The 25,055-nt window shown below is 41.5% G+C and overlaps 2 protein-coding genes across 3 annotated transcripts in view; one reads left to right on the top strand and one right to left on the bottom strand.

Moving 5' to 3' along the window:
- The window catches only part of LOC119726623 (glutamate receptor-interacting protein 1-like), a 38,480-nt gene extending 18,700 nt beyond the window's left edge, over positions 1–19,780 (bottom strand). The window contains exons 1-3 of one of the 2 annotated variants that reach the window (XM_038198376.1): positions 19,570–19,780; positions 5,435–5,524; positions 3,915–3,986 (exon numbers count right to left, since the gene is read on the bottom strand). In XM_038198376.1, coding sequence (XP_038054304.1) covers positions 3,915–3,986; positions 5,435–5,524; positions 19,570–19,612 — 205 coding nt within the window. In that variant the 5' untranslated portion in view covers positions 19,613–19,780. Of the gene's footprint in view, positions 1–3,914; positions 3,987–5,434; positions 5,525–15,065; positions 15,723–19,569 lie in introns of those variants that run through there. The other variant, XM_038198375.1, reaches the window with a different exon arrangement.
- A 3,814-nt stretch (positions 19,781–23,594) lies between these two features.
- Positions 23,595–24,851, top strand: LOC119726394 (D(2) dopamine receptor-like). The gene has a single exon (XM_038198048.1). The coding sequence runs from the start codon at positions 23,595–23,597 to the stop codon at positions 24,849–24,851; it is 1,257 nt and encodes a 418-aa protein (XP_038053976.1).
- Positions 24,852–25,055: the final 204 nt, after the last annotated feature.

The raw sequence follows: 25,055 nt of genomic DNA, 5'->3' as shown, positions 1-25,055 counted from the left end.
GACAAGATCAAAGTTTTGCAACTTGAAATTACAAAATTAATTCAAACGAGACAAGACAAGCTTAATAAAGCTGGTCCCAGAGTGCAAAAACCTCTATTCAATTGATTCAGGAAGGCTCAGTGGAAATTTCGTAGAATAAGGTCTGGTGGTTAACGCGATGGAAAGGGAAAATCCACTATTGTCTTTCACATGGAGCCTTGACTTACTGCCTACACGTATCAGGACAGTAGATAAAACAAATGGCGCCAGACTAATGCAGACATGTTGTAGATTCTACAAGACATACATGTACATGTACATAAACAGGCAAACCTCATAAAGCTTCTCCCAGACCAGTGTTAAGGCCGGTTCACGCTTCATGTGAATGCGAAGCAATTCGGGTGATTCACAATGCAGTGCGCCACCAAGAGTTTGCCATGGAGAATTGATTTTTCCCATTGCATTGTGGGAGCTGGTCAACAAATTCGCAGCGGGGGACATATGAAATTGTTGCTTTTTCCGGTCAGTAGTTTCGTAAGCGTATGATTCGAGTCTATGTTTGCCCTATTCTTTTCTTTTCATCACTATGGTGTTTATTGTTACATGTATGTCACAATCTATAACAAATTAGCTCAAGTTGTCTGCTGACACTCATTCGAATGGGCTGTGTTTTGTCGACCGTAAACTTGAAAACTGGACTCTCCATGGCAAACTCTTGGTGGCGCACTGCATTGTGAATCGCCCGAATTATGACGTCAGGAAACATTTGCTGCGAAATTCGCCGAAGTTGGAATGTGTTCAACTCTTACAAATGTGAAAACTTGCCGAGACATCACAGATTCACATTCATGTTCGCTTTGATGGGTATTAAACCAGCTCAATTCACAAGTAACAGTGATACAGTGAGTGAGTCAGTCAGGTGCAATTAATGTTCTGACAATTGTATTGTTTAACTTCAAAGTGACGAGTGTGATTAAACACAAGTCTCACATGATCACAATAGTCAGCAAAATGTTGGAAGTCCAAACTAGGAAAATTTGTTATAACACTTTTTGCAAGTCCTTGGAAACCACTAAGAAAACTATTTATTTATGTTGTGAATGACGGGCAAAGCCTTGTTTTCAAGTTTGTATTCTTTATCACTCCCCTTTCTGTATCAAGCAATGTAAGTTTTTTTTAATGCAGTCTTTGAAAGTGCACCTTTGTGTCCCATTTAACCTTATTTTCAATTTTCTTTTTGCCATTATCAAGGGTATTTTGGTGCCTTTTTGGTTTTAATGCTAATGCCAATTTACATATTCATGAGCAAAAGTGTGATGTCATTTCACGCAGAAACCTCAATGTTATGCCAGAATTTCGGATATTTTGCGGTCGTAAATTTTCTTTGGTAATTCTTTGTTACCTTAGTACAAGAGCTTTTCAGTGAGCCAAATTTTTGGGTCACAATTTGAACAGAAAACCCCCAAACTGAACAGTGTCTTCCTGAAATGAAATCACAGCAACAGAGCCCTCAGTTGTCCAGAAAAGCGTGGACAATTTTTAAAGTTTAAAGAAGGGCACTTTTCAATCAAATTAACCAAAAAGGGATGTCAAATAGTTTTCATACATTTAACAGGAGTAGAAAGTTGCACAACTTATGTTCGCTAGTAAACTGCACCTCATGGTCCCTTGAACCCTTTCACAAGTTTCGTCAGGAGGAAGTTTGTAATAAAGCTGTTCTTTCTACACAGCTGTTACCGGTGCCCAGGGAGCTGTCAGATTTTGGCTGAGTTTCAAGAGTCCTGATTGGGCAAGAGGTCTGTTTCCTGTGCAATGAAGTATTCTGGCCCCTGCAAGATCCATTTGGGACATTTCTTTCCTCTCTCATTTCCCTTCAAAAATATTGCTGATGTCCCCTAACGTGGCGCGGCCCCCAACTTGGTGCACTGTAATTTTTCGCCTCTAGAGCGCCTCCCTAGAGCAAAAGTTTTACCTGAAATTTCACAGTAAGTGAAATTTCATCAGGCTGTTAACATTCCCGTTCATAAATCTTCAGTTTACCTACTTTATTTATTTCAAAGTGCACAGTGAACCCTTTGAAAATGCGTCCACAAATAAGAAAATAATTTTCTGACAAACTTCTAGTTGGGTATATAAGTGGAGATAAGGCCAAAAAAAAAAAGTCTCCGGTTTCTGGTATGCGCGCGCGTCGCCGTAGCCATGCGCGTCGGCAAAATGAAACAGTTTTTTTTTCCATACAAGATGATGTCTCAAAACCGCCAAACTCACTGGTTTGACTGGAATTCTGCTGCTGCACAATTTTAACGTGTTTTTAGATGGGGTTATGATCGAGAATAAGCTTTATGTGGCCTCTCTGGACTCCCATACATTTGCACTAAGTTTAGTCGGGCACCATTTGCAGTCATCAGCCGACATTTGAAGCCAAAAAAAAAAAAAAAACAGGTAAAAAAAAAAAAAGGCCGCGTCGCCGCACCACTTTTGGGGCAAGCTCCATACCAGAAACCGGAGACTTTTTTTTTTTGGCCTAATAATGGTTTATCAGAATTTTTGAACTTGAAGGAAATTCTTTAATGTTAACTTGGGATTTTCTGAGATTTATTCAAGGGCGCCACGCTAAGGAACACTCAGCGTATATTTGGCCCAGTTTCTGGATGCCACCATTTTTTAAATTTCCGACTAAATTTCATGACACTGAAATTGTTCACAAAGGTTCAACAGCAAGCATTATTAGGTAAAAGTAGTAGTATTTAACTGAATGAATTTGCAGTTTGTCAACAAAGAAGTTAGCAATACTGTAAAAGTCAGGGGAAATGTCAAAGTGCACCGTTAGGGAACACCACTACCGGTACATACTCTCTTTTTTGTCAATTCTTTCCTTTTTTGAATAAGGGGACTAATAGCAACAGATCTTTATTTTGCTATCCCATGGTTGGTACTTTTTGCCAAACACTGGTTGACAAAATTGACAAACTATGGGAGGTCAAGTTGCCAAAAAAATAAGGAAAAGTTATTTATGTTTCAAAAAATATCATTGGATTGTTGAAAATACAAAATAACCAATACAACACTACCACAGACTTACTAAAAATGTCTCTTTCTTACATAGTGAGAGTGTTTAATATGCAATTTCTTTTTGCAAAATCTGTTGCCAACCACAACTTAAATTTATATGCCCTTGTGGTAGCCCTTACATAATGGTGCTCATTGTTTACAACTGAAGAAGGTCTATCTATAGGGTTGCAGACCAGTAAATCGGTCCGAAATTGCCTACGCCGGCCAAATCACGATTTGCATGCCCTCAAAATCTTCAGTATTTGAGCATGCTGTGGGCCATAAACTTAAGGGTTTGTAAAAAATATGGGTGGAAGCCGTGCACAGGACTGGGAGCTTGTAGTTCCGTTCAGTTTGGATGAAATTGGGCCCTTAAAGCGCTCGATTTTGCAATGGAGTGTAGGCATTGTTTTTCAAAATGGCGATGGGCTTCAGGACTATTTTCAGGGGTGATCATCTTCAGAGGGAAATTTCTCCTTAAAGTCAATAGTTGACCCCCCGAAAATTGATAAGAAAATGAAAGATAATGAAAATAAGCATTAATTTGATGTGTGTCTCGAACCCCTTGGAGAGTTGTGAGTATTTTTCCCCAATTTCTGAAGTGGGAGCATTTACCATTGGGGTCTATGGAAGTTTATTTACTGGTCTGCAATCTATAGACGTGTATCATGCCTCCATTTTTTTTCCACTGAAGGCCAAATGTTCTTCCCAGTAATGTTCATTACATGAAAACACTGTTTAGACTTTCTATCTCTCAGTGCTGCACCAAAGACCTAAATTTTGTTGCATTTTTCCTTACCTCTTTGTTAAGTTGTGTTTTAGTGTCTTTTTGGTTGGGGGAGGGGGTAATTGACTCATTTTTTCCCTATCAAATTTAATCTTACCTGATACTGTAAGTCCAAACCCAACTCCTGGTCTTTTTTCCAGCTCAACAATTGTGTAGGCACGCTTCTCCTCTGCACACACAAAAAGTCAGACATACATTTAGACATCAACCAGATTTGCAACGCAAATGAGCTTTTGAAATTGAATATTCGTTTTCTTTCCTTTTTTTTTGGCAGTACTCTTTTACAGCATTGTCTGGACATGTCTCAAAATATCATCAGCAGAGATGAAACTGGCCTTGGCAAAAAAATCTGACATTGGACCTTGGGTCCGAGCTGCCACGGCATCGCGCAGTGAAGTGCAGTGCAGTGCAGTGCAGCACATCGCATTAATGTCATAGGTCAGTATTTAACCTCAGCACTTACCGAAGTCTTATATAGTGCACGTATCAACCAACAATTACATGTAGGTACTCAAGGCGCTGGTAATTATGTCTATTTTTAAAGACAGGTAAATGAAGTTTATGAGAAATATGAGACCCATTATGTAGCACCTTTATAAAGGGTATACATGTACAAGGTGCTGCGACGCATATTGCCGCCACTGCCAGAAACACCGGGGCAAACCCCTTCTCTTAGTGGTGTTACTGGGTTCTTTAACGTGCATTACACAACACACGGGACCAACGGCTTTACGTCACATCCGAAGGACGAAGCAATAATGGTAAAGTGCCTTGCTCATGAGCACAAGGACCATGTTACCTGTCAGGATTCGAACCCACTTACCGTACCACGGCACACGAGTCGAACACCGTAACCATTGGACCACAGCCCCCCACTTAGTTAAAATGAATAGGGTGTAAATCAGGGTCCCAGCACTTTATGAAAAAACAAATTCCGTGAGTTTTCCCTGAGAAATGTCAAAACTTCCGTGAGAAATATTTTCACTATTACAAGGCTGCTGGGAAGTCAAGAGGTGGTTGCAGCAAAGTAACTAAGATACTGATAATACACAGACCACTTGATGACCAGTGGTGACCCCCCTCTCCCTTGTCTAGAGAGGTGTGTAATATTCTCACTGCATAAACACTAAAGAGCCACCATAGTCACTAAGCCTGTTGGAACACATTTTTGCCAGGGGGTGCTGGGATGTGCATTCGTGTCTACTAAAAGTAGGGGGTGCTTTCGTATAGTCCAGCACCCCCATCCAAAAAGTTGGGGTGCTGCAGCACCCACAGCATCCCCAGTTCCTGCTGGCTTGCATAGTCCGTCAGTCAATGGACATAACTTGGACACGTGGCACATGACCCACCTACGCCAAACTTACGCAAAAACCTACCCCTTCTGGGTCACTGTCAAATTAACTGAATTTTCTTAGATTTTTGGCATTTTTCCCAAATTCAGTTCTCCCTAACTGGAAAAATTGGAACTCATTTCAAGGTTTTCCCTGATTTCCAGAGTGGTTGGGAACCTGTAAAATTCTCCCCTTAGTGGAAGAGTTTCAACTTTAGGGATGAGCTAATTGTCTACTTTGGAGTCAAGAAAGTAAAGATTTTGGTCTGATGTGAATAGCAACCTACCTGGGATTCCTTCCTGTGACCGGCCATTCTGATGGCCGTTCTGGCTACCACCAGCAGCTGAGCCACTTTTACTGGCCTTATCTTCGTCATCTGAACAAAATAGGATTAAAAATATAAACTTTTACAGATCAAACAGCAGCCACAATGGGTGGTTTGTTTTTGTTTTGCCCCCTCCCCCCCCCCCAAGTTTTTATCAGGTACAGTGCATGCAAAAGGTCCACTCATGCATGTCCCAATAAGCCGTTTTGCGGATACCACCATCTTGCTTGAAATCGTGATTGGCCAATGGCTTGGGGAAGGGGGGCTTACGGGACCCAGACTGAAAATCCGTAACGTAAAAGGCATGGGGAGGTCAGAGATGTTCTGAAAATCTCTCCTGTGGAACAAATGCACACACTCCACAGATGGCAGCAATGTAATGAAGGATGTGACACTGCGTTAAATTTGTGTAAACGTTTAGCAAATATTTTAAGAACCATTAAAACGTTAAAGGGAATGTACAACATTTGCCTTTGCTACAATTTTCAAAAATATATGGATTTGGAGGTTATGTACCGGTATATAATAGCAAATACATGTACTATTAAACTGACTTGTTTCACGTTTTGGGCTTGTAGATACTGGAAAAACCAAGAAAACCAATCATGTTCTTGAAGTCTGGTTCCCTGACCCACTTAAAATGAAACAGAGCAATTGATAGACTTTGGGAAATTGTAAGGTATAGAGAATCAGTCTAGAAGGCTTGTACCCCTTCACAGGTGTGTAATCAATTGCAAAGAAAATGTGGGATAACTAAATATGAAAAATTAGGAGCAGTTTTTGAGAAAAAAAAAGCCAGTTTTCCAACGCTGGTCGGCCGACCAGCATTGGAATAATACAATTTTTCTTGAAATTGTCAGCACACAAGGAGCTACGATTTTACAGGATGCTTTAAACTGCCATTCCCTAACAATCCAGTAAGGTACCCGGGAGTATTTCGTGGTAATTTGACGATTTCGTTTTTTGATGTTTGCAAATGTTGTATCTTCCCTTTAAGTCATGTCACAAAGGCAGGCGCCTCCCATTATGTCGGCAGACCAGCCGCATTGACATGATAAATCAACAATGACTGACATAATAAATAGCGGGCACACCGGGCAGTCACTGAGGAAATGAAACTTAATTACGTTTACTACTACAATACTACTGTCCTGTTTATAGGCCGTCTAGCCGCGAACTTGAGGTTGGACTTGATCCGGAAAGATGCCCATATGTGGCCATCACTTGTCACCCTGTGCACAAACCGTACGAGACTGCATGGTTTGAACATTTCTAAGTGTTTTCTCAGTAAATACTTCAATATTTCCCCTGCTAAATTTGACTTTTTGGGACATCCTGGTATTATCACTTTCTGATGGGAAAAATGAGTGATGGCCAGATATGGGAATCTTTGCCTTGATCCACAGTGATCATCTATTTGCTTTTCTCCATTCCATTTGGTTCAATGCCAGATTGGCATTGATGCGTAGACATTGCTGGTCTAGTTGAGGTTGTGTACAATGTACATGTACATGTACCTCCAATGTAATCAAGTACAGTGCTTCTAAGGTTTTGTAAATCAAATACATGTATTGAAAAATCCGTTAGACCCCAAAAACTAATACGGGTAGTTCTGCTTCTGGTTACCCTACCGGTACCTACCCTATTTTGACAGCCACCACGCTAATTTTGGGGTGGAGAAAATGAGGAAAAAACCTGAAAATCATCAATTACTGAATACCCTTGCCTACAAGCAGACACCTCCATATGGTCGTACACAAATAAAATTTGCCAAAAAAAAAAATAAAATAAAATTTACCTACCAACCTAATATACCTACCGATACTATTTTTAAATGCCGTGTTATACATGTAGAAAGCAGAAGAATTTTTTTTTTTGGGGTGGGTGGGCCTTTTTATTTGGGAAATGTACCGTATATACATGTATGTATGTTTAAACTCAAAAGGAATATCACATGAACCTACAGGTCCTTTTCTTTTATTCAGGTTTCATTTAAATGTTTTCGAAACTTGTAAATGGATAAAGAATTTGGCATTTTAAAACGTTTAAACGTGCAAACATCACATTCTTACATGCAGCTGATCCATTCAACTCTGCTTCATATCATAAGAGTCCACACAAACAAATTGATCTGTTTCAGAGTCAACTTTGCCTTAACCCTACCCCCCTCTAGGAACCATTCTCAATCCTCCAAAATCCTCCAAAATTTTGCACAGTTTGTATTCCAATGAAGGATACATGTACCCAGCGCCTCAATCCATCAAAAATGTCAGACAGTCCTGCCTCAAAAAAATGCATTCAACCCCAATCCTCCAAAATCCTACTCCTCTTCAAACACCATTCATCCTCAATCCTCCAAAACCGCCATGAGGATTTTGGCAGATTGAGGAGGGTTAGGGTTAATAAAAGGAACTGTTGTAAGGATACAGGTTATATATGCTTGACTTACATTTATATTTTGAACACGTGTGCCATGGCATCTGACAGGAAAAGCAAGTGAGCTGATAAGTGAGATTTGCTATGAGTCACCAATAACAGCTCAGGTTTAAGCCAAGGGGAGCCATTTGGAAAAATCAGAGTTAAGAACCGTCAAGCCCTGTATCAACTTTCTGTGAATTCTACAGTGAAAATATACGTAAGGATTCAACAACGATGGTTTTAATGACTCAACTAATTAGTCAACAATGAGTGGTAAATCCACTGCCCCCCCCCCTTTTTTTTACTAGAGACTCCCCTGAATCCTACAACATCCCCAACTGTGCAAGGATGCAAATTCCTAAATCCTGCAAGACTCTCTGAAGCCTGGGAGGAGTGTTAGGATTAATGTGCCTTTCTTAAGTCCTTTTTTGAGGGAGCCAAATAATCACAGGCTTTATAGAATAAGCTGTACATTTAAATGGACAGATGTGACAATTAGTCACACGCAACAAAATGTATCATGTACATGTACATGGGGAGGGGGTCTTGCTGGACACCACATGACACTAGGGGGCGCTGTTCATGATACAGATGTACATCGTATGTATACCAGTAATTATGCTCCTTAACATCTCACATTAAAATGGCGCATTAAGCTTGTGCACTTTTTCCCCCTTTTTTTCAGTACTATTGAATACATTATGGTTTTGGGAAGTTCGACAAATACCTCCAAATCCGCCTTTTTGTTTCTCACCATGAAAAAGTGGGGGGAAGAGGGGGGAGGGGGATCCAATAGCCCATCCCCCATGTCAAAAGGGAGGGGGATATATATATATACCCCCATCCCCCCCCCCCCCCTCGGTTTTACGCCCCTGGCCATGCCACCCAAGTGTAACATGGACATCAAAGAAATGAAATGCGCTTTAATTAAGTTACCACAACTTTACTGCTAACAATTAAGCAGCACTGTGACACAATAAGGCTACATCCGAATCAACTATCTAGAGCTAGGTCTAGGTCCATGCCCATTGAAAATACGCGGAAATGCGCTGACAATAGACGTAGCCGTAGCTCTGGAAGCCCGGTTTGGACACGGCCTATCACACAAGCCCCACAGAGTTAGTCACACTGAGGGTCGTTCAGGCAAGGCGCAATTGGTGGGTCCAACCGAAAAGTCCGAGTTAATACAAGTACCAGTTAACACTCTGTTTGAAAGCTCTAATCCACCCTCAGAAGAGCAAAGTGTGCCACCAACTATATGTATGATGCTAATGTCAGAAAGAAGATTTGATATGGAACTCATTCATTGAGCACTACGCATGTTGCAAAATTGCCAGCAACAGAGGGCTCAATGCACTGGTAGTGTGCAACACGATTTTAACCATACTGCAGATACAAGCCAGGAAACAAATAAAAGTATGATACATGTATGTATAGTTAAATTCATAACTGGGAAACCATAGGCCTACCCTTGTTGCAAGAATTACCTGGGGGAAAAATAAAGAAAAAATATTGGAACCAAGACAAGAGTTGAATAAACATGCACGTCAAAACGACAGTCTATTCCTCCACACAACTTTAATCGCACTCTGCCACGTTATGTCCGTCAAAACAATACATGTCCATGTCCGACTCAAGTTTGTTAAACTCACCAGAACTACTCGGAGTCCTCGTCCGAGAAAAACACAGACTCATCCTGTACCTCTAGGAAACAAACTTCCAGTGAAAATTGATGCAACTCACAGTACACTCCTTAAGATACAGGCTGCAAGTATCATTCCATTGGAAGTCCTATGCAAAATGGCCACTCTACTGAATCTCTGAAGCAAGTAAGCTGACTAGGAGAGGAAACAGATCATTCTGAAGTAGAACACCCTGAGGAACTTGAGGTCGGTAGAATTTTAAGTGGAGCCATGTCACTTACCTACAGGAAGGGGTTATTATGTCGAACACATTCGGCATCCTTGTAAAAAAAATGCACTATCTTCAAGGTGTTTCCAACTTAAACCACTATGGCACCCTCAAAGTTTCTTTCCAATCACAAATATTGTTTTCTAGACTAACATGATGCAGTTCTATAGTGAAAAAAGGAGATTTGTTTTACTGCAATGTGTTTTCCTCTGGCCGGGAAGCATAAAATAACCCCTATGTTAAATTGGAGCGTGCCAAAGGAACTTTGAGGATTTACAGATGTCTTGTTAATACATTAAGGTGTTGACAAAAAAGCTCCATGATGACGAGGTATGACAAGTAATGAACTAACACCCCCTTCCCACTTTCTTCTCCCCCCTCCCCCACTCCCGTCCCCCCCCCCCCCCAAGGGAAGGGAGTCTTGCTATATTACATAATACTATGATAAATGATTCAAGGCTATGTATGTCAGACCCTGTATAGACACACATTGTACAAATATTTTAAATTCTAAAAAGATAATTTTACAGATTATGACTGCGGTACAGCAAAATTGAACATGATTGGGCATTTGTCCAATTTCTACACAAACTGTGAAATCAAATTTTCTTGGGATACAAAGTTGCTTGGGATCCAGTTTTTGTATGTGTGCCAGTAGATATCTGGGTGAGGTTGTTTAATACATCATTGAAAGAAACTTCATAAATACTTGGTTTAATGATGCAGGTTACGGCACAAGAAACCTGGAAAAAGTGGGCTTAAATTTCACTTTTAATTTGCGGGGTGAAAACTTGAAATTACAGTAGCACCGACATTACAGAATCTTCAAAAGCAAATCTTTGATAGGGCCTACAATTTGGACTTTCAATGTGACTTTAGAAAGCCCACTTCAAACTTTTCATTTTAAGCATCCACTTGTCTGGATTGCAGTACTTTTCATCTACTCATCACTCTGCAACCTCTTGCAACCTCTTGCAACCTCTTGCAACCTTGGGGTCAAAGGTCTTCCCTTTGTGTCCTTTCTCTAGGCTTTCACAGAGGAAATATATTTCAGGAGGGCTGTTTGGAGTTTACATGTATATGTATAGATAGTGTGCAATAAAAAGAGGAAAATACCCGAGCTATTCTCACGTAAGAACATATCAAGATATGAGCATTTTGAGATGATCATGATAGGAAAAAAATCAAGTTCAAAACCTTCAAAATCACCTACATGTAAAGCATAGGCTACAAGTTACAACAGGTATACTGTAAAGAGAAAAATTGTAACGGAAAGTACTGATGTCTTAAAACCGCCAGCTCAGATAACATGGTTAACTTGTTCAACACACTATAAAATGTAAAGTTGGGAATACCGGTAGGACGTTTTAGCAAAATCTACAGTTTACAAAATTCATTGACCGAATCCACCTTCACCATCAGCAAAATGCCTAGGGGCTTCTTCCTTTCAATTGCATTTTAATTCCTGAAACCCCAACCCCCCCCCCCCCAAAAAAAGAGGGCTACAAAAGAGTGAAAACACATGATACGGTACGTGTTTCTATAATATGTAAGACTCCTCCATGGACATGAATCAACATGCATAAACAGTGTAGGCAAAATCATTTTCCTTTTTTCCCTCTTTTTATTCATTTGCCAAGAGCTTTCATGTAGGTTTTTCAGGGTGTATTAGGTATATTTTTTTGCAGAAAATCAGTGCAAATTGTGGTAACTGAATTGTGTGCAAATGCCACTTGTTTAGAATAAACTTGGTAAAATTATCAACCAGAATCTGAAGTGTTGACTGGTTTCTCTCTGCATACTGAAAAGGGAAATATGGTGAACGTGTAATATTTCCAATTCAGAAAATTAAATAAGTTCTGGTCTCCCGCCCGCTTCCTTTTGTTTTTGCTCATAATTGCACTACATTTTGTCTTTATTTGTTTCCAGCAAAGTTGTAGCTATGTGTGTAAGTTCAAAATCTGGTAGAAAGGGAGATGGCTCCTTCCGACACAAAAGTATCAGCAAAAGAATCAAGAAAATGGAAGAATGCATCAAGATTGGAAAATCTGCCATCTTGGTGGGGGTGACGGGAAAGGCCGCCTGCATGTACTCCCTTTTTTTTAAAAAGACTTAAACACAATTTGTTTCCAAATTGGCCTGACATTTATAAAATCTAGTATAGTCACGAATGTTAACCAAGTACCGGTACCAAATTCCTTCAGTAGAAAAGACAAAAATTCAAAACCAAAAACCAACACCCATTCTGCACAATCACTACAAAACTACAACTCTGAGGGGGAAATATACAATCCACAGCCAGCCCTTCAAAAAAGTCAGCTGCCCCTGAAAACGTTGTGACTACATTCCCCAGTTTTGTGCACAACTGAATGAAGGGTGAAGGTTTCACACGAAGCCAATTTGTTATTCGCACCCTATCCACTCCCACCCACACCAACCCATGACTATGGTCTGTGTGTGGAGTGACCCAAGATGTCACTCAACGGCCAGCCAGAGCTGTGCACAAACTTGACCTTCACTGGGGTCTGACAGTAAGGTCAATACACTGAGTTGGATTCTCTTCTGAGCATAATAATCACAACCGACGCTTTGTTTCAGCTCTTGAAATGAATGGAAATCATTGTTTACCATGATAAATAAAAACGATCAATACATTGTACAAGCTACAAGTGGCACAAAAGTTCACTATAGTACTCAACATTACAAGCAAGACTTTTTGAACTGAGAAAAGACTTAGGGCCTAACATTGTGCCCAAATTCATCCAAACAGAAAGTTTGCTATTAAACCATTCTGAAATGGTAAGCACGAATCAGCTGGGAGCCAACCACAAACAGCACCCACTGCATGATAGTTTGGCTGGTGACCTGGTTTTTGCTTAACAACTAATATTCTGAGCTTAGCAAATTTCCGTGCTTGGCTGCTCAATGAAATCAGCTCCTGGAGGCAAAATCCAAGACTTTGGTTGGTGCCTAAAATTTTAGACCTTGGAGACCCTCCTGCCATCTGAAAAGTCACAGACAGTCAAAAATATCAATCCTCTTCCCCTGCCATGCCTTTTACGCCGGCTTGTCAATAACAGTCAGGTCATCTTTCATGCAAGCACTGTGACTAGTCAAATTCAGTCAACAGACAAAAGCAGGCAACTGGTAGGCACAGCTGGCTTATCAATCACCTACTGGTAGCGTACAGTCAAAGCATAGCTGTATCACCTTACCGGTACATAAACAGTTACAGCCGGTCAAGACTTCTGTACAAGATGGATTTAATGCCCACGAATCAGTACCCGTGACCTCAAAATGGTCTTGGAACCCCCAGCACTGTTTTTGTCTTCTGAAGAAGTGCTTAATTCGTAATTAACAGAAATTTATTGACCCTAACCACCCCAACTCCATCAAAATCCATCCCCCCATTTTGGCGGACTTGGTCCAGGAGGCCTGGCGTGACTAAATATTGGTGGAGTATGATGGACTTGGGCCTAATGGCCTGAAGCAGTGCTAGGGGTATACGATTGATTTTGCCTAGCTTCCTGTACAGCTATTGTGATAAAAGCCATGTGTAGCAAGTCCATGAATGTCAACCAGTGTGTCAGTGGTGGCTTCCATTATGTCACGTACAGTTTTGTATTGGACGCACAGTGATTGATGGATTTTGCTGGAATTGGTCCAGTTCTTAGTATAAGACGCCAGGGAGTTGGGGTTAATTTAACTGGTATTATAGTGTTACTAAAACCATTACTGATACTGTTATGTCCACTACATGTACGGCTCTTATATTTTTTTGCCCGAGGTGTTCGTGGAAATTTTCTTTATAAAAAGTCTTCTACCGGTACGTGAGAACTTTTCATAAGATGGGATTTTTCCGTAAGGGTGATGTAAATCAAATTAGGTTTTGCCCTTCACCGACGTATAAACACTGTATACGCAGTGTGTTACCTCCCGAGTGAAAGTTGGGAAAAAAAATCCCTTGGGTGGGACTCTAACCCACGACCTCCTGCTGTCTAGTGCAGATGTTTTACCATTCGACCACCGAGCTAACGGGATCGGTTGGCTGGTTCAAATCTGATGTTCATGTACATGTACATAGCCCAGGGTACCGCATTGACTATTCATAAGAGGGGATTTTTTTTTTGAACTTTCCAATCTTCTTAAGAACGTACATATCATGTTTAAATCTTACGGAAAATGTTTGCCTGTAATAAGTCTCGAAATTTTCTATCTAGAGATGTCCGACAGTAATTTGGTCATGTAAGGGGGAAAAAAGAAAGGAATTATACCAAATGAGTTGTAGAATGTGGAAGAACTCTTACAATGTGCACTGGTGTTCATGGTATAATAGTTTGTCACTTATTATTTGGTCCACTATAAATAATTCTAGCACAAAAGAATTGCAACTTTCAAGGTCCCTTGTGGTTTTCTTCTTCTACACCCAAATGCAGTCCACTCAGGAAGTGTCCCATTGTTAGGCTAGCATAGGAAGTGGGAGTCTACCAAAACACTTCCCACTGTTTGTTAAAAAAGGAACACAGAAACTCATTTCTGTATCTAACCACATTGATCATGAGAATTTAGTCATACTTAAATGAATTTGGCTGTTGAAGATTTGCAAAGTATTTAGAACTCTAAAACAAAAGTAAAAAAACCCAGGCAATTTGAAACAACCATTCGATCACTTAATTTGTAATGCACAAATCAAGTGTGTCAAAACTAATGTAATTTAGTACTTTTTGGGTTTTTAAAATTCTTTCTGGGCTCATTTAGTCCTCATACACTTTGTACACAACCAACAAAGTAAATGTAGTAACTGGTATTAACAGATTTTCTGCCAGGGAATTGCTTTCTTCCGATCAAAACTTTTAAAAAGAAGAACTTTTTAAAAGTTACTGATTTAAAATATTTTTAAAAATTAATAAACAGAGCTTCGCAAAAACATGACTGAGGGTGTGCATAATACAGGTTTTGTTGGAACCGGGAACCCGATCCCTTAAGTTGTCATTGTTTTTTTTTCAACTTATCTTAACTCAACTTTTAACTTAACTCAACAACTTATTGAAAGTAATAAAAAGAAAAGGGTGCTTGCCTTTCTGAAATGATGTGTCAAAATTTACAAAGGCAGTTTTGGGTAATAATAAAGATAAAATGGAATTGGGTACCTGTAATCGGCAGACGCTGGTCAGTTATGGGTACCCGCGTACCCGTCACGGCTTTAAACATGGCTGCCTAGAAAAAGGTTTACCAGGCAACAAACTGACAACTAGTACCCTACCTGCGTGTTCATCTTCCCAGTACTGCTCCTCGTTATCCGATAACGATGTAGAACGCATTGGCCGCTTGCGTTGTTTCTTGCCAACCTTCTTATCAAGAGAGTTACCCATGGAAACACTTCAGAGCGGAAATTCCCAGAATGAAATCTTCATGCATCTCAGCAAAAACAAACTGTACATATACATAGTATCTATGAATGCGCGTTTCATAAGGTACTTATTTCATCTGTAGTAGCAGTAGAAGCGAAGGCATTCCTAACATTCAGAAACCTGAAATTTCAATCACCGAATCCATTCCATCAGATCGCGTGCATAAATCATTGCATCACAGTCTTCACAGCTTCATTTTTTTTCCAAACAAGTGAGCTTAAAAGCTTCACAGTTTGTGTTGTTTATAATGTGAATCCAATCTGGTGAAGTACAAAACACACAGCAGAACTCTAGACAGAAGAGCAATTTTAATTATGGAGTTGCTAAACTATCTTTGACACAACTATCGGTACATGTAGTAGACCCCCATTTACTCAATGCACTAACAAATGAATACAGTTTAGTGCAACAGCCTACTACACTTTAGGTAACTTCTCCATACAAGAATGGCTGGGGAACCTTGGTAAACTCCTTCTAAGCCAGTCTGCACACATTAGTGGCTTTTCATTGAGTTTGCTTTTTGGTCGGGAGGTTATTGTAGTACTAGAATGTGTACAAATTTAAAATCTGCATACGAATAGGAAGAAATCCTCTCAAGCATGCCTATGTTAAGAACATCTGTGGACAGATCTGTCTTGATCTTCACTGAAGGACGTCCAAGAGAGTTGACCCCCCCCCCCCCTTCACTGACTGACCCAACCTCTCTAATCCCTCACTGACTTAATCCTGACTAATCCTGGGTAATCCCTACCGACTGATGTTATACTCATGGCGAGTTAATGCCCGTGTCTGGGGTAGAGGGTATCCTATGATCTCACAGGGCTCATGTACATAATACTTGAAACGGTTACAAGGTTGTAGATGTCAAGTGACATCACACCGTGCCTACTGTGTTGCATTATGGGTACCATGAGATGAAATTCCTCAAATTATTGTTGGGCCTACGATTTTGTAAACTGCGGTTTCAATTATAAAATTGAGACGACTATACACTTTCAGAACCTACATCATATTAAAATAAACCTGCTATCGTGAAATGGCTTGGTTACGGAATTCAAAAATATTTGGCATCAGTCCAGGTGACTCTGATTGGACAATATCCTGTCACATGACCTGCAGGTGCCGTGTTGTTGTGCATGATATTTCTCATCAAATGCTTCATTATCATTAAAATTGCATTCCAATTATCAACACTTCCATCCGGGTTCCCAGCCATCTGTTATATTAAGGGAATAAATGTGTGCTCCGGAGGTTTTTATCACTCTGTTTAAGACCACTTAGATTCTGGGTGCTGATAATGACCCGAGCCGGAGGCGAGGGTAATTATCAGCACCCAGACTCTAAGTGGTCTTAAATAGAGTGATAAATACCGACGGAGCACATATTTATTCCCATTCATAAATACCTTTTCGGTAAAAAAAAATCATATAATTCGTTCAAAACATCCCGATTTTGTTCAACAAATTCACTTTATGCTTTTTGAAACATTCCTCTTGCAAAATAATAGAGTGTTCAGCTGGCGAGTAAGATGCAAACAACCCTTTTATGGAGATTGACGCGCGCGTATCATGTTCTGCGCGATGTAGCGCAGAATGCACCTGGCGCATTGGGTTTTGAATTTAGAACTATAAAATTCTGACTCCCTGGTAGTGTTGCGCATGCCTACGTGAATATTGTGAACGTTCAACCAAGGAAACGATAAGAGGCACTGAATTTTTAGGAGTCTACATTTTATTGTGACACTGGAAAAGTGTTTAAGACCAGCTAGCCATGTCTTTATCATCCGTTTAAGACTGGCCAGGTGACGGGCTCTCGACCAATAGGAATGCTTAAACTGTCTTAGGTATTTATGAATAAAGTTTTAAAGGAAGTCTTTTTATCGTTTTTGTTTAATCATGTCGAAAAAATTTGGCATAAATATTACGTCCTCAATAGTTTTATAAAGGAATTACATGTGTACACAATAAGGTAGACAAAATTAAACAAATTATGCAAATTTAACATTTTAAAAAGAATGTGATGTCTTGAATAAAAATGTGATTCTGTGGAGTAAAATGCATGTCGTGGAAGAAAAAAACACTTGTCTCAGTTTCTTTTTAGGTTTTTTTAGGGCCACCTTAAATATATCCCCATGTTTTGAGCAGAACACAATTAGAGGTTTGATTGTTAAACCAGATATTCACTTTCTGAAAGTCAGATACTCCTCTTTGAACTCTACCGATATCCAAGGTTTGTGATCAGAATGCACAGTTATTCATGTTGTTCTTCGGGATCACATTCAAATAAATCAGAACTTAACTTGTCAGTGGAAAAAGTACATTCAGTTTTGAATGGGAAATTTCTCTTTTCTTCCAAATTGCACAGGCAGCGGCGACGGAACGGGTTTGAAACTGGGGGGCATCACCAAAAAGGGGCACTTGCTCAGCATTTTTTTTTTTTAGCACATCCGTGCTGAATAAAGGTCGACACGCGTTTTTCACCGGACACTTGGCCTCTGAAAAATCAAATAGTGGTGGTGGTGGTGGTGGTGGTGGTGGGGGGGGGGGGGGGGGGAGACGGCTCTTCAAAAACCGATGATTATATGCTAACTATGCATTATGTGCCCATTTTCAGGGTGTATTGTAAGGATTTTGGGGCTTGGTTTTCATATTCCTCGTTTATATCAAAACTATCTGTACCATTATTGCGAAATGGTTACTTCTAAGAAATAGTAAGATACTTTAAGGGCGTTTCTTTTGAGGGGCACTTTTATGCTCGAGGGGCACATTTATGGCCGCAAAAGGGCCACTTGGGAAAATCTGGGTGGCCAAATGCTCCCCCCCCCCCCCCGGTTCCGCCGCCCCTTTGCACAGGTAAGTTAAACTAATTATTTTGATTTATTTGATTAAATTTACATGTATACTGAATAGGACATGTAGGCCCAACTGCCGTCTGGTCAGTAGTACATTCTGCATACACAGTACAGCGACTACAGTCCATTGACCCAACGGCTGTTGCATGTCCTACTCAGCATAATCAAGGTGCCCTGTGATGGCTGTTCTGATCCTCGGATGCGATTTTGTCCCCGACGCGCACGATTCGCTTCGTATGTACGTGTACATTATTAGCAATTTTAAGGGAATTCTTTTGTACACACCTGGAGTTGCACTATATACCTTTTTTCGGGTTCAGCTTGAACCATTGTCATTCTGAGAGGATCCTCTGCTGCATAAAGGATCAATCTTGTTTCACTGGTGAGTTTTGGTTTTTGCTTGTACATGTAATTTGAACGGAAATTTAAAATAGGCCTAGGGCGCCCTACCGGCAAAAAACGTGTAAACCCCCTAAGTCGAGTGAGTAGCTTTGACTCTACTGTTGCCAGACCATTTAAGTTTTCAATTTTATGCCATAAAATAACGCAAATTGCAGTAGCGGCCTAAGTCCGCCATCTTTGTTCTTGACGTTCTTCATGTAGCCTACTATAAATACTGCCTACTATACTAAAAATAAAGTGGGCAGTGAAAATCGGGGAAAAGTTTCGTACTCGGACGTCAATTTATCTGCTGCCAAACATATTAATTGTCACCTCACCTTGTCATTTGAACCAAGAGAAATCCAGGAAGCTGTGTAAAAAAATTTACTCAAAATGTGTTTTTAGAGCACATTTTGGATGCATACGTCGTGCAGAACTAACTTGAACATGTTGAATCAGCCGGTCAAAACTGATTGTAGTGGCTGAAAGAAAGCGGTACATTATACACGTGACATCAACAACCATGACGTCGCATGAGCCTGCCAATGATAGTGCAATACGTCATTATGAATATTTATTTTCTCATGAATATTTAGTTTATTTCAATGGATACTTCAAATACGTCCAAAGATTGATTATTGCAACAGCGATCGTGCGCGGCCTAGCGGTTAAGAGTCTCGTGTATCAAGCAAGCGTCAGAGGTTCGAATCCCGATGAAGTAACTGACTGATTAATAAATAGAAATAAAGGAAAGGAGAGGGTGAGAGTAGAGGAGGGAAAGTGGAGGAATAACCATAAAAGATGTAACTTTTGGCGCTAGAAAATTAATTGAAAAAAGTGACGTCCGAGTACGGAATTTTTTCCGAAAATCGAAACCCCATTCTTGTGTGTTCAGTCAACACAAAAATACGCCCCATATGGAATCGATTGATACCGCAAGATGTTGTATCTCACTATCTGTAATGACAGTACAATGACATCAACCACTATCTGATTATGGTGTAGGAAATGTAGAAGGCTACACACATGACCTGCCTCTCAACAACTCGGGCAACGCTTCACCGCGCATAATCCGCAAAGCTTGAACTTCAAACTTTTGGGGCAAATATGTTTCAGTGTCTTACCATCCTTGGATCCCCGGAGGCACGAAGGCATCCATCCTGGCATGGTGAATACGCTGCTACAATCGCAGGGCAGAGCTCTTATCTACTGTCAAAATAATATCACGCTGCCTCAAAGAATGTCGAGTGCAGTTTACGGAATTGAAACTTGAAGTTGTAGTTGTCAACACCACTCACCCTGTCACCGGAAACAGCGCTGAACATGTGGCACATGCCCGTCAATAGAGGGGGCTATAATCGATCTATGGTCAAAATTGCATGTTCTTTGTTATTTTACTTTAGGAACAAAGTGCACAAAAGGTTATAGTACTCAGCCTTATAAGTTGCTCCACCTGTGCTCTTTTACATAATCGATGTTTTCCTAAAAGAAATTTACGTTTGTGTGTTTTTTATTTAAACGGGACAACCACCCTTTTCTATTTGAAGTTTTTAGCCCCCTGGAAAAATACTCGTTTAATATTGCGGGTTGCTTGCGCGCGGCGCCGACCACATCGCACCAAAACTAACGTCGGCGGAGTTTTTAATATAAATTGCTAGAAAAATAGCAAAAAATTACAATTTTCGGAGTGAAAGTCGAAAATAACAATCACGGGGAGCCGAGCAACATCGCTTGAGAACTGCACTTTTCGAGAACCACTAAACTCAAATCGTCACTCGTCCCAGGGGCGTATCCAGGAATTTTCGCAGGGGAGGGAGGGGGGGGGGGTTCATCAGCAAAACAATCTGAAATGTAGACAGGTTTTTCCTCCGGACACTAGTTGGCCTCCGAAAATCAATTGGGGTTCGTATTATTTGTTATGAATTTCTATGGAAAAAAATCGATAGACTGAGCTGGGTTTTGGTTTTTTTTGGACCCCCCCCCCCCTCACCCTGGATCCGCGCCTGCGTCTCGTGAATGCTTTAAAGGGAAGATACAACATTTGCAAACATCAAAAAAACGAAATGATCAAGTTATCACAAAATATACCTTACTGGATTGTTAGGGAATCATCAGTCTAAAGCATCCGTGTAAAATCGTAGCTCCTGGTGGACGTGCCGTGACATTTTAAAGAAAAACGATATTTTTTCAGCGCTGGTCGGCTGACTGGCGTTGGAGAAAATGGGCTTTTTTCAAAAACTGCCCTTTCTTTATTGTACTTTTGGCAAAAACCCTGTTTTTTTCACGATTTGCTGTTTGTTTGAACGTCCTGTGGAACGCCGCCAAGAGCGATACATATTGTTTGACAATCATGGCCATGTCTTCGGTTTTGAACAGCGCCCCCATTAAAAAGATGGTGTCCAGCCTCCCCGCCCCCCAACACTCAGTATTTTGATTCTCAAAGGCCGGGTATCCGGTGACAAAAAAACATGTCTATACCTTTGAGCACGGAAGAAATTTGGCGCCCCTCCACACATAACATCCAGCCCCCACCCAAATCGCCCCCAGGATGAAAACCCTGGCTACGCCAAGGAGGGGCCCCTGGTGTCTGGTGTCTAGCTGAAAGGTGTAGGGATGTTCTAGTTTTACTGAGATGAAGCTTATTATTTTGATGACCTTGTGTCGTAATTTTAAATATCAGTGTTCTATATGCAAAAAAAATATGTCAATTCAAGACCTAACCTTTCGCAAATGGTGAAGAAAACTCCCACAACCGTTCCATCACGAAACACAATATCGTGTAAACACTCTTTATTTCCCAAAATCAGTCAATTGACTGACCATTGGAAATCACCTACAATTTCTTGATTTCTTCTAAATGACAGCAAGCCAGACGGAATGTTTAACAAGTGCGGATCCAGAACACAATTTTTGGAGGGGGTGCCAATTTTGTTTTTAGGATCCCCAAAAGTGGGTCCCAAAAATGACGGCGTGGGATTCGGGGCCAGTTTAAGGGCCCCGAATTTTTTTTGGATTCTAGATGCTCTGTGGTGCGTTCTGAGGCCATTTCTGACCACTTTAACCAATTGTTTTTGGGGAGGGAAAGATGGTGCCTGCCTTTATTGCGAATTCACTTGGGGGGGGGGGGGGCTTGGCCCCAACGGTTGGCCCCCCCCCCGGATCCGCCCCGTGTCACATGACACTGAGTACGATCTTTTCGATAATAAATCGGTAGGTTGACTTTTGGGATAAAAGAAAATGATCCTATTCATCTTCAAAACAGGGCAAGGCAAGCCTACAAACGCTGGTCCCAGAGTGCACACAATTCTATTTATTTCATCCAGAATGGTTATTCACTGGAAGTCTTTTCATGCATCTGGTCTACACAATGGGTCGGATGTCATTATGCAAGCATTTCATTCCCAGTGTGGACTTCCGAACAAGGATGTCCACATAAACCAAGTTTCAGATACGTTGTGTGGACTTGCCCACGTCCACACAGTGTTTCCCCTCTCTGGAAAACAGGTTTAGAGGCATTTTGGGGTTAGGATTATCCGTCCCAAAATGAAGAGAAACACTCAAGGGAAGCATATTAAAAACAAATTGGGTTGAAAGAGTTTTCACGGTGTGAGCAAAAGGAGTTTTTCCACAGTTTTTTTTTTAAATTTCTAACTTCATGAAAACAAAGGATTGTCGACACTAGGTATGTTACGTAAACATTGGCGGCGTTATTACGGGGAAATCATAATTCAACAGCACTGCCCGGCTCAGTGACATGTCAGTGGGCGGTCAGTCGGTCAGGGAGGCGGCCGGACACTGCGGCCGGGTTTGCAGTGGAGTAGCAAATGAGAAGCCAAAGGAGTTAGAGGACACTAGCGCCTATCAAGGGCGGATCCAGGGGTGGGGGCGCAACGGGGGCCACCCCCCCCAAAAAAAACACCCCGAACGCGGCCAATATTTTTTTAAAGTGACGTATAAAAGGCAGGGACTGCGTACAACACCATCTTTTCCTCAAACAAAATGGTGAAAAGTGGTCAGAACTTGCCTCACTGCAGAGCATCTAGAACCCCACGCCGTAATTTTGTGGACTCACTTTTTGGGGACCCAAATTTTGTTTGCCCCCACCCCCTTCCGAAAAATGTTTTGTTTTGGATCCGCCCTTGGCGCCTATGGATATGGAGACAGGGAGCAAACGTAAACTCGGATTTTAACTGCAGGACGTTTCATTCTAGAAACACTATTTCTTGATATTTTCTTGAATTAACTCTGCCAGGAAGCCTATACACAACAAAAGAACCAGATTGTTATACATGTAGCCCCAAATTGCTTATTCATGGAGTTTCGAAACTTTCGACCTTGTTTTGTACCAATGCAATATTTCAAATATTAAAGTGAACTTGCATGTACCACAGAGGGGATTTTGCATGAAACATAGCTTTAAGCACCCAATTAGGTCCGCTTGGAGGAAAAAAACATAACACATGCATGCGCCCTTTGCAATAAGTTCATTTTCCTTTAAAATTCTGTATGAAATGTGCCGTATATCGGCAACGCAAAATTAGTCCCGTTTCCGTTGAGTTTTACATTAACGCAGTGTGTTTACCTTTCTTAATTGTCCGTGAGATTGGGTTGTAATTTCTATTTTTTCATACACGGAGCGCAAATAGACATTCCCGAAATGACGAATAAAGCTAGTTATTACACCCTTTGATGTGAACCATTCTGTACGTCGTTGCGAACAAAAATGTAGTGCACGAGTCATTTTTTCCTTCCCAATTTTACCACAAGACCGTGTTGTACGTGACTATATGCAAACATAGGTAGGCCTACAATACAATGCAAGCGGTATATTGAAACAATGAGTGACATGTACAACCTTTAAGAAGCAAACGTGCGCACAAAAGGGAGCAAATTTAAGTGACACAAATATCGACTTGGCTCGCATGGGACGTCACTTGGTTTTATCGATAGGTTCATGTTCGGCGCACTTTGGGCCTACTCGCCGCTATAATCACACTGATATGACTGACATGACTGCTGAGGTCTTGTAAGGTTCTTGCGCACATAGCTCCAAGTTTAGAACCTTTCAATACCTAAGAGCAATCCTCACAATTATTTTGAGGAGTGTTAATTAAAAGATCTATATCTTTGTGAGACCATAGTTGACACCATGGAAAGTACCTGGAATTCCAGCGAGCTTTCAGAAGACACATCAACGTCCACAAAGCCTTTTGATATATTCCACGTGATCGCCAACTCTATCTTGTTCTTATTCGGGGTGCCTGGCAACTGCCTCATCCTCCGTGTGTACTGGACTAAGAGCCATAAGACCAGCACCCACGTTCTTATTATGGCCTTAGCCTGGGCCGATCTTGTCGTCTGCTTGCTGAGGAGCACTGCCATAGTCCAGCGAATCTTGGAGCTGATAGGTGCGGGCGAACAGGCCGCACTAGTGTTTTATCTTTGGCCCGTGGAGTCCATCGCAATCGGTACATCTATCGTGATCACAACGATCATTGCAGCGGATCGCTACGACTGCATATGCCGTCCACAACGGCGTTACTTTACCCCCAGACGCGGTAAGATAGCTGTCGGGGTCGGACTGGTTATCTCGTTTGGTACCAGCATCCCAGCTTTCTTGAGGATCACTGACTTTTACAGCCCAGTCCTGTTCAAGCTGCAGATGGCTTTCCAGACTGTTGCTTTCGCGATTGCGCTTGTGGCGATTGCCGTGTGCTACGGGAAAGTCTACGCCACTATCAGGAGACACGTGCGGGTCGGGGCCGTTCTTCGACCAACGCGGTCCGACGAAGGGAGTTCGACGCAGGTGCCACACACCACCATAGCAGTGTCGATATCCAATGTCGACGAAGCGATGTCGACATTCGCAAACCAGCCAAGCTCCTCTCAAGCAAGCCCTGGGGTGAAGATGACGAAGCTGGCGAACGCCGAAAATGACAGCCATATGCCCACACAAACTGTTCCGAACTTGTTGAAACTGCGGCAACCCCAGCACCCAATGCGAAGAGATGTCCCGCTTGAGGCAGATGTACGGGCCTCCTTCGGGAACAGAGACAACAACCAAGCTCCTAGGCCGGCCGATAACGGGAATGGACACGCCCCTCAGAGGGTGGGTGCTGCAGTCCTACAGCGTAAGACAACTAGAATGCTCTTCATCACCAGTGTGGTGTTCCTCTTGACGTGGACGCCATACTTCATCTGGTTCGGTATGGGGTTAGCAGAATACGCTGGTGTTGTCCTAGATGACATCTCCCGGTATATCTCCCAGGAGCTTCTGGTAGCGGTGTACATCAACAACGCTGTGAACCCGCTCATCTACGGTCTGGCAAACAGACGGTTCAGGCAGGACTGTAAGGCTGTGCTGAGCAAGTCCAAATTGTGCACAGTATGGTCACCTAACAATTGATAGTTGTTTGCAGGTACGGGCCTACCTAGCACCTCAAAACCACCACCAAGCTCTAAGATTGAAGATCTGTGACCTACTTGGCCTAATCAAACAGTGATAAATGCCCTCATTTCTAAAACATCACGCAATGTACTCTTATCTCCTTCAGCTTTTCTTGACATAACATCAAGTTAAAGTTTGGTCTACACCTCCTTTCACGTTTGA

This window comes from Patiria miniata, unplaced genomic scaffold, assembly GCF_015706575.1.
Source record: "Patiria miniata isolate m_02_andy unplaced genomic scaffold, ASM1570657v1 HiC_scaffold_2, whole genome shotgun sequence".
NCBI lineage: Eukaryota > Metazoa > Echinodermata > Asteroidea > Valvatida > Asterinidae > Patiria > Patiria miniata.
Note: the sequence above shows the minus strand (reverse complement) of the source record. Positions and strands in the feature narration are given on the sequence as shown.